Source organism: Spinacia oleracea, chromosome 4, assembly GCF_020520425.1.
Source record: "Spinacia oleracea cultivar Varoflay chromosome 4, BTI_SOV_V1, whole genome shotgun sequence".
NCBI classification, from domain to species: Eukaryota; Viridiplantae; Streptophyta; class Magnoliopsida; order Caryophyllales; family Amaranthaceae; genus Spinacia; species Spinacia oleracea.
Window position 1 is genome coordinate 157,655,513 of NC_079490.1, and position 10,886 is coordinate 157,666,398.

General features: G+C 36.8%; 1 protein-coding gene across 1 annotated transcript; it reads left to right on the forward strand.

Moving 5' to 3' along the window:
- Positions 1-474: 474 nt before the first annotated feature.
- Positions 475-6,131, forward strand: LOC110784820 (uncharacterized). The gene is made up of 4 exons (XM_021989266.2): positions 475-867; positions 3,877-3,965; positions 4,816-4,993; positions 5,825-6,131. The coding sequence occupies exons 1-4, from the start codon at positions 646-648 to the stop codon at positions 5,888-5,890; spliced, it is 555 nt and encodes a 184-aa protein (XP_021844958.1). The 5' UTR covers positions 475-645; the 3' UTR covers positions 5,891-6,131.
- The last annotated feature ends 4,755 nt before the right edge of the window (positions 6,132-10,886 follow it).

The window sequence follows — 10,886 nt, forward strand, 5'->3', positions numbered from 1 at the left end:
CATCGAGGGAGACTTTTTCTTATTTTTTTCTATTGTCCAAGATCGCAGATCTAATGGATTACTGTAAATTGGTTCATTGGTAGAGAATTATGTGGGATCGCAAAAGTTATCAATTTGTCAAATGCAATCAGATGAATCAGATGAAAACCACCCTCTCGACTACCACAAAATCGTATATTCCAGCGATATGCGCGAGAGATGTCTCACAATGCAAGATCTACCCAACGACTGTAATTTTGATGAAGGAAATATTTATTTGATTCGATTTGCTATGCATTTGTTAAAAACAAAATTCTTTTGCAAATGTCGTATACTTTTTTATTAATAAATTATTTTTTATATAAAAAAAATGTGAATTAGCAAAGTAAAACATCATTAAGAAAAAATTAGCCAAGTGAACCGGCCACACAACACAACCTAGTTGCCAAAGAAGGGAAATCTAACGTTGGTGTCCACATAAGTAGGGAGTACATCAGAAGCATAGCCACAGAGGTAAGAAAATCATCCTTAGCGCATTACACGCATCAGTCGAAGAAAAGATAAACGAAACAAATTCCAGAATAATCTTCAACGAACTTCTGGGTTTCCGTTTCCCCAACTCCCTCCCTCTCTCTCTCCTCTTTCTCTATCTTGATTTCTCCTGCTATGGCGATTTCCTTGCCATCGGCCACCATTTCATCCCTGACCTCTGACCACTCCTGCAATTTCATTTGCTCAACAAAAACAACAACGGTTACTTGTTCACTTTCTAAGTGCTCATCTTCATTATCTTCGCTTCAAATCCAATTTCCATGGAAGCTTCGTCGTCAGCTTCGTGTTGGCAATTCTCGCTCTCTCTCTCATCAACGTTCCCGACTCCTTCCTCTGGTAATGCTTTGCTTTCATATTTGGGTGTGTTTGCGGTTTTTGTTTGGTGTAATTGCTCGCGTTTTGATTGTAATTGCGGTTTAATTTTGGCTTGAATTAGTGGTTTTGAATAGTTAGGGTATGAAATGCATTGAAAATTTATAGGAGCTATTGAAATTTACTATTTGGTTGGACAAATTAAAGGCCACGTTGATAGTATAATTTGAATTGTCGTGATAGTGAAATTCTAATGGATAGTCATCGTTAATTTGAATTAGTAATGTGACAACTAAATTTAGATGGAGGCGAAATAGTATATCCGCAGCTTCGTAATTTTATAATAGCTGGCTGTTTACTATGAATTGATGGGGGGAACTACTTAGAATTAAGTGTTGTCTTATACTTGTAGTTCTATTTATAGAACCAAGTCGATTACCTACTTATTGAACTGATAAAGCCTATCTGCCTATACGATTCTTCTTGCATCTCACATTTGTGTATAAAAGTCTAATCCCATGGGAAGTGTGTAGATAGGAAGCTATTTGTTAATTTAAAGCGAAACTTTAAAATTTTGAACTTAAGAGGGAGAAAGTTTCTTAATTTGCTATCATGGAAATGAACAAGATGTAGGATTCTTGCTATTTAGCTGCTGGAGGTGACATCTATGATAGTAACAGGTTGTTGTTCCTCGGTCTCCATGACTTGTAACATAGCTCTACGTTTCATGTTTTTGTGCTTTATCAATCAGGCTTTGTAGATATGGGGTAGATTATATGCACCTTGTTTTGACAGTTTCCTAGTGATTTGCTTGCCGAGGGTGGCGTTAAAACTCCAAACCTTTATTAATTGAAACCTAAGGCCCCCTGTCATTATCATTTTCTGTTTCCAGTTTTTTTTTCTTCCGGAAAACTAAAAACGAAAATATGGAAACTGCGAAAAGAAGTTTATGTTTTTGTTGTCGGTTTTCAAAATCAACAAGATTATTATGGGTATGACTAGCTTTAAGTTTATGATTTTCCCAAAATCACATGACCTCAAATTCATATAACCAATAACTGAAAACTTACGGTGATGACAAACGGTTAGTAAGTGTGTGATATTAGATTATCTCGTCCATGATCCAGCCATAAAAATTAACGTCTGCCATTCTGGTTTCCAGTTTTGTAGGCTGTGTGTGTCAATGCTTTAGAGAAAGTGATATAATCAATGGTTGAGGATGAATTATAGTTAGCGTTTTTCTTAAATAGAGGCTGTTGAATTTTGAGCTCTGATGTGGTTGTTGGTTTTGATGAAGGTTGAAAATAAGGTTGCAAGGATCACACATGAGACTAACTGAACCTTCAATCATTTTTTACCTTAAGAAAGGAGGGAAAGTTTCTATTGCTTAACTATATATCAAAATGTTGAATCTTTTTATTAAAATATTTTCAATAGAAGCTCAATGTAAACCAACTAGTTACATACTTATATCACTTATTACACGTAATAGGAAGTAATCTACCCATGTTCATTTTAACAAATTTGCAATTGTGAAATGTAAATTTGGATTATGCTGGTTCAGTTAACATGTACCGCTAAATTTCCCTTTCTTTGTTTTCGTTCTGGAGCAGTAGGTGTATAGAACTGATAATTTTGAGCATAAAAATAATGGCAGAAAGTATATAATTTACTTGATAGATGATGAACACAAAATGGGATACAAAAAGGTAGTGACTTGAGGCCACCATTCTCCAGGTTTAATGACTTGAAGTCACCACTCTCCAAAGCCTAAGGTTTACCATATTCTCAACATCCCTCTCATAACCTAATGTGCCAGTATTTGTAACCATTCTACTATACCTACCTAACTTGTCTTCTACCTAATATCACTCACTACCTATTATGCCCTTCTACTATTTAGTTCATTATAGTAGGCCAGTCAATTGCTTTCTGGGTGAAGGACCTGACTCAAATCCTCTGATGAGGGAATTCCGGAAACGATGTAGGTTATCATATGGTATCGTATGGTATAGGGAGTATCTATTATGGAGCCACCAACTGTGATAGATATTTCAATTCAAGATCTAGGCTTAAAACATGATCATAACCGTTTGTGAAACATCTACTTTATTCTCCTAGAAAAAACGAACTTGGCTTCTATAACAGTAAATACTTAACGTGGTCTTTATGTATGAAAACTCTGAAACACAATGCTTCAGCCAGATGTGATAGAAAGGAACCAGCAAAGGCAGTAGCAATGCTTTTGAGTTTTGACCAATCTCTACAACTGCATCTTCTTTTTCATCTATCTCTGCGTTATGCCGAATAAGCTGCAAACATTCTAAACTCAAAGATGATTAATGCTATTTCCACCTGCTGATTGTGTGGTTGTCATATTGCTCGATCATGAATCAGCTACTTGTTATGAGCAGCAAGCCAATTAATGAAGGGGTGCGAGGAGATTTTTCTTGCATCGAAAACACCAAAACTCAGCTCTACCCACTACCAAAGTGTACTATCCATATTTTTTCAAATCAAACAATTATCACTATTTCAGGCTGTACATTCTACCCATTTTCAAATTTCTGTTTGGCTCTTTTTAAATCTTCCCAATACCAATTAGCATCCATTTTAGGTTTATGCCTTCATGATGAACAAGGTCTTAACCAATGGCTAATTGTATAAACTATGAGTTCACAAATCCGGAAATAGGTTGGAGCTACAGTTTAAGGGACGAGAATAATCTTCCAAGTGTACTTGTGGATCAAATTATGCCTGCCTAAGGGATGATGGCCTCATCTGAATTACTTTATGTTTGAAAGTAAAGTTACATTTTGTTACCGATGGTTACGAAAAAAGAAAAAGAAACGCAGGGTATAGGAGAGGAGAGGGGTTCCATCCTGAAGCACCTTTGTATGTGTCCTTTAATTGGCCTGTTTTGGTGTTTCCTATGTTAGGGAATTAGTTAATGCAATTCTTTTGTTTCATATATTGCATGTAGCTACATATATACTGTATATATTAAGAAAAATCCGGTCTTCAAATCTGTAGGTTCAAGCAAAGCAGCAGACATTTTCCTCGATTGATGAATTGATGAGCAACTCAGACAAACCTGTTTTAGTTGACTTCTACGCGACATGGTAGTTACTTCACTTTGTATAACCTTTCTTAACTCTTCCTTGTAAATTTGTGATTACTTTCTGTATCAATATATACTTTTAGAGTTTTAGGTGTCTTGATATCACGTCTAAGCAGTCTAACTTGCATTTTCTCTATTTAAGTGAGTAGAGATGTTTTTGGACTCTTGACAGCTCCAGATTAACCAGGCTCAGTTTCACAACAAAATTTTCAATAGTTGCAAACTCCTAACGTATTTATTATGCAATGTCAAAGCCAGTTTGGTTTTTTAATGAAGGTGCAATATTATCTTTGACACTTCTATGCCAAAGAGTTCCAACTTTTACTTTTTCTTAAACAGTCTCTTTTGTTGAAAAGCACCGAAATTCTTACCAATGGAACTTTGCTTGCATCTGGTTTTATTTGAAGTGCTCTCTTGATTTTGGCATGTATATGGAAAAGTATTCAAAACTCCCTTTGGTCTAGTACTCTAATGCTTTCTAAGATCAGAAAAAATACCCAATTTGAGAAATCACCCCTCGAGTTTCTTTCACAAAAGAAAGCATAGAAGTTTTAAATGAGCAATATCTTGCTGCAATATAAAAACACTTTCTTATAGAAGTTCTCCTAACTCCTGTAAGTATTTACTTGTAGTCACAATTTTACAAGGATATCAGTATATCACTAGTTGGTGTGTTTCTTCATTATCCCGAATGACGTGCTCATGTTGGGTATGAATCACGTTAGTTATCCAGGAAACATATGTTGTGTTACTTCAACTTTGTGGAAGCAAAATTTACTGTTATTTTGTAGAAAAGTTTCTAGTTTGTCATGGCAGGTTCCCAAGAAGTTGATGTTGTGGTCTTGATGCAGGTGTGGTCCATGTCAGTTTATGGTTCCTATTCTGGAACAAGTGAATGCCACTTTGAAAGACAAAGTTCAGGTGGTTAAAATTGATACAGAGAAGTATCCAGAACTGGCTGCCAAGTACAAGATTGAGGCATTGCCTACATTCATTTTGTTTAAGGATGGGAAACCTTGTGATCGCTTTGTAAGTTCACTTTGTTTCTAAATGAAGTAGTAATTAAATATCACTAATTTTTGCAACCCAGCCTACAAGGTGGGGTAAAGGTTTTGCTGTTTTTTCTCCCACTTTGGCTTTGGTGGTTTTTGTGTTTTGGTGTCTGGCTGTATTGTTTTGCTTTGCCAAGTAATAGAATTCATTTATTTTCCAAAAATTAAACTAAAAAATACTGGTATATCATTAATTATTGCAGCCCAACCTTGCTTTTAGTCACTGTGTATTGTCATGAGGTCGGGAATGATTTTAGACCGTATACCCCACCCGCCAGGGATCTGTTATAGTGGAGTGGTGTATGTTTAGCAGTTTTTTGTAGACCTTGCTTGTATCACTCTGATCTTTATGTAAAGCAGCGGGAGTGATTGAGTAACATGTGGCCTAGTGTGGATCTTCCATAACCAAAACGCCCCTTTGTTTTACAATATAGAGCTTTTAAAGTTGCAGGACTGGTTTTATGGAGCAATCAAATGTAGAAAGAGAGCAAGTGACAAAAAACGTTGACAAGGGATAAAGGCAATGTTAAGTGTTGGATCAAATTTCTAAAACAAGTAATATATGGAACCCAAAGCATGTCCCTTAAATTGTGAAATGAGCGAGTAATTAATTAGTTTTTATTTTCTATGCATACTGAATGTTAGTTTTACGTTGTGGCTAGTTTTAAACTTGGTGATTTAAGAAAATTATGTTTTGCCATAATGTATTGCTTTAAAATTTTGATTTTGAATTGTTGAAAAACCAAATGTTGTGCTGCTATGTAGATAAAGCTCTTAACTTATCGTTGTATGCTGTCGACATTTTCAGGAAGGTGCATTGCCTGCAGATAAGCTAATCCAACGCATTGAGACTTCTTTAGCAGTGAAGTCTTGACTCTGAGATTCGCTTGGTATATTGTGATTTTGTGGCAGCTTTGTATGTGTTCTCGAACTGTTGCCTTTTGATCTACCAAGATAAGCGATCAAAAAGGGGAAATTGCATCTGACATTCAGAGAAACATAATTTATTCTCCTATATATTGTAACCATGAACCACATTAGATATTTTTCTGGTTTATGTAAAAATTAATCAATATCATAAAATCTTGATGAAGTAGCATTTCTTTTGTTTTGAATTTTGGTAGAAGTTCGAGTCCTTGTAATTTTATTTATTTTGATGGGTCACTTTGTCAAATTATTATTTTAGGGACCAACTTCTACGCAAGTACGTATATCACTTTACTTCTGCAGAAGTAAACATGCATGCTGCAATTATCTAAAGGTGAACAATCATGACTAAAATCTGATTTTGGCCATTTTTCCAAACTGTACATGAGCTTCAATTGCAGTGGTAATTCTTATTTTCAGCCTCTTAGTATTTCACCTCATCATCAATCTTAAAAAGAGTTAGCTACCAAAACATATAAGAAATGCACTCTTAGATAATTTTATCATATTTTTTATTTTATTTTTGTAACAAAAATGCCAAATGGCAACATCACACCAATCAACATTCCACCTCACCCCCTCTTAATTTCTAAGAGCTACCTCTTATTTAGAGATGTCAAAATCAATCTCTTAATAAGAGTGGGCTAAGCGTTACCCTTGTTTTGTTAAGAGTTAGCTCTAAAAATTTCTCTATACTTAAGAGTGGGCTATGTAATTCCCTGAATTTTTATATTTTGATTTTACTAAAAATATTTATTAACATGATTTCGTTTTAAATATTTAGAAATAATTGAATTTCGTTATTTTAAACATTTTTACGATAAACTCATAATAAAAAAATTATTTATGTTACTGATATTTTATAAAGAATTATTTTAAAAACTTGGTTTTAATTAAACATTCCTATTTTAATCAATTGCTAAAAATAACAACAAAAATTTTAGAAATTTTGCCTAGTTTTGTTAAATGACCAAAATGCCCCTAAGAGCAAATTGTCATCTTCCTCCTCTTTCCTTGTTCCTCACGTATGAGTAAGAAGGAAGGAATTCCTTCATTCCTCTCTTCCCTAAAAATCAGTCTATGTTCGTTGTCTTGTTCCCCAAGGATTTCTCCTTCTTCTTCACTCTACTGGACACTATAAATGGAGCAACAATTTGTTTCAATCCACCACACAAATCAACTTCAATCTCAAATTGAATTTCAATAACAAACCAATTTCAATTTCAAAACCATTAAAAAGCACCACCACCGGCAGTGACTGTTGCCACTGAAACCACCGCCACCACCATTAACCACTACCAACCACCCAGCCTCACCGTCTGGCTGCTTCGGTCGACCACTACCACCGCAACCCTCTCCCTTATTCTTCTCTCCTCCTCGCAGCCGCACTCCCCTGCCCAATTTTCTCCCCTCTACTCCACCACCGTGCCGCACCACCACTCCCCAGCCACCCTCGCCGTCTCCCTAACCCATCCCCAATCCACCTTCGCCGTTGAACACCCTGAAGGAAATAGTGCGATTGGTCCAAGTTTGTATTTAATGCATTAATTTAATGCTAAGTCTAATAAATGCGGTTCAGTATAAAGCAAGTTATTTATTCATTGAGATCAAGTGATCAGAATGCCTAGCTAGAGGCCGTTTCAGTTCAAGTGAAATTAATGTTATTAATCCCACAACTTACTCTTGACTGAACCGGTAGGGTCACACAAATAGTACGTGAACGGATCAAGTATTTAGGTGAATATTATATTCAGTAAATACTCTAGTTATAGATATTTAGAAATGACGGATGTTGGTTTCAGTGGGAGCTAAACAAACTGTCAAAAGGCAAAGAAGGAATATTTGCCGGAAATGAAGATATTGCTGGAAACGGAAATACGGTTCATAAAGAAAATATAAATACTATCAAAGTCGAAAATATTGCCGGAAACGGAAATATGGTTACCGGAAATATTATCGGAAATAGAAATATTGTCGAAATCGGAAATATTACCGGAAATGGAAATATTATCGGAATTGGAAATATTGTCGAAATCGAAAATATTATGGGAATCGGAAATATTATCGGAAACTTAAATATTGTTCGAATCATAAATATTTCCCGGAATCGGAAAACGAATCAGAAGTACGAAACGAGCGACGGACTATCGCACGAAGCAATGACCCATTGTTAGGTTATGATACATATGAATAAACATAAATCATGCGGAAAAACCATAAAGCCAGGAAACATATTATTTACACATAATCATTTAACATAATTCAGATGCATACACTTTGTAGCGTGCCCTCCCTAGCTGCGCCCGAACCGAACAAGAACAAGTTTTTAGGACTCCAAGTGTCGTCCCTCCGTAGATAGTCCACAGCACGTCCGGATCCGCCTTAAGCTTGACCAACTAGAATCGCCCTTAAGGTTACTTAGGATTTTCGGCTATTTTGGGTTGCAAGTGTTTGGCTTATTTTTGCTTAAAAATCTTATCTTTGAATACTTCAATATCATCTGTTAAATATGTGACCCTAGGCCTATATTTATAGAGTTTATGGAAAGGAATTATAATCCTACCAGGATATGGATTTATTAATTAGAATCCTATTAGAACTCTAAATAATAAATTTAATCTTTTAGGATCAGGATTAGGATTTAATCAATGCACGAATTCTAATAGGACTAGGATTCGTTACGAACACGAATGTTGCACGACCACGAGGAACGCACGCACCCGCGCAGGCCTTGCGGCCCACACGAGCAGGCGCTGCCTCGCAGCCCACGAGCATAAGCCCGCGCGCCTATGGCCTTGCTGGGCCTGGCCTTGCGCTGGGCCTGGCGAGGCTGTGGCAGCTCCGTGTTTGGGCGCTTGGCTTGCTGGGCGCGGGCCTGGCTTCGTGCTGGGCCTTCGTCTAGCAAGCCTCGTCCGATGCTAATTCGTACGATGCGCTTCCGATTAAATTCCCGGTTCCGGAATTCATTTCCGATACGAACAATATTTAATATATCCGATTCCGGAATTAATTTCCGTTTCGAACAAATATTTAATATTTCCGTTTCCGGAATTATTTTCCGATTCCGATAATATTTCCGATTCTGACAAAATTTCCGTTTCCGGCAATATTTCCGATTCCGGCAATATTTCCATTCCCGATAATATTTTCCGATACGTACCATGTTTCCGTTTCCGGCAACATCTACGACTCGGATAATATTTATATTTCCGATACGATCCATATTTCCGCTTCCGGCAATATCATCGTTTCCGGAGTATTCATTTCTTGCTTGTGACGATCTTAGCTCCCACTGAAACCAAGATCCGTCGATTCCGAATATCCATAGATAGAGTATTTAATGCCATTAAATACTTGATCCGTTTACGTACTATTTGTGTGACCCTACGGGTTTAGTCAAGAGTAAGCTGTGGATTAATATAATTAATTCCACTTGAACTGAAACGGCCTCTAGCTAGGCATTTATCTCTCTTGATCTCACTGAATTATTAACTTGTTAATTAATACTGAACCGCATTTATTAGACTTAATATTATATGCATACTTGGACCAAGGGCATTATTTCCTTCAGTCTCCCACTTGTCCTTAGGAACAAGTGTGCATTTCCTAATTCCTTTGTCGCTCGATGCTTGCTCTTGAACATAACGTAAGAGTTGTCATCGTTATTATGTCCAGAGGTGTTTCTCGGTTTCAGAGTTCAACTGATCAAATAAACAGATAATCATTGCCTATGATTCATCCGAGCACGACCATGCATTTTACAGTTTCTAGCTCTCCGAGTAGCCTTGTACAACTTTTAAGCATCTCATCCCGATTTATGGGAGGACAATCCCAATCTTGCGATCTTGAGATTAGACTTCGTTTGATAGGTGATTACCTGAGTGTTGCCTTTATAGCCTCCTTTTACGGTGCGACGGTTGGTCAACGTCAAAGTAACCAGTTCTCAAACAAGTAATCTCAAATCACTCAGGTATTGAGGATTTAGTGTCTAATAATTTTAATGAAATTTACTTATGACAGATTTTCATCTCTTACAGTAAAGTTTCATAGGTCTGTCTGATACTAGTCTTCCCAAAGTAAGTATCTATGCAAATGATTGCGACATTGCCATGTCCACATAGTTCAAGAAACAGAACTATTAGTCATCTTGCATTCTAGTCGTCTAACGTTTTCTATGCGTCCATCTTTATAGAAAACTCCGACCAGGGACCATTTTCAACTTTTGACATTCAAGTTCACTTGATAGACATTTCTTAGTCACATGACTGGTCCTGACAGTCTATCTTGAATATATCGTCAAATTGAAGGGACTCATCATTTAATAAACCACAAATTAAATGGAAAATGAATTCTATTCATTTATTGTGAATGATTAACCAATAATGTTTTACAAAGTATTAAACTCTATAACTTTAAAACATCAAACAAGGACATCAAAGCCATTCTCCAATATGCTTGATTCCCATAGCTGCAGTGTGCGAGTTGTGCTTCGCCTGCGGCAGAGGTTTAGTCAATGGATCTGATATGTTGTCATCAGTTCCAATCTTGCTTATCTCGACTTCTTTTCTTTCAACGAACTCTCGTAGAAGGTGAAATCTACGAAGTACATGCTTGACCCTTTGGTGGTGTCTAGGCTCCTTTGCCTGTGTAATAGCTCCGTTATTATCACAATACAGGGCTATTGGTCCTTTAATGGAGGGGACTACACCAAGTTCACCTATGAACTTCCTTAGCCATATAGCTTCCTTTGCTGCTTCATGTGCAGCAATGTACTCCGCTTCAGTTGTAGAATCCGCAATGGTGCTTTGCTTAGCACTTTTCCAGCTTACTGCACCTCCGTTGAGGCAGAAGACAAACCCTGACTGTGATCTGAAATCATCTTTGTCGGTTTGGAAACTTGCGTCTGTATAGCCTTTAACAATTAATTCATCATCTCCACCATA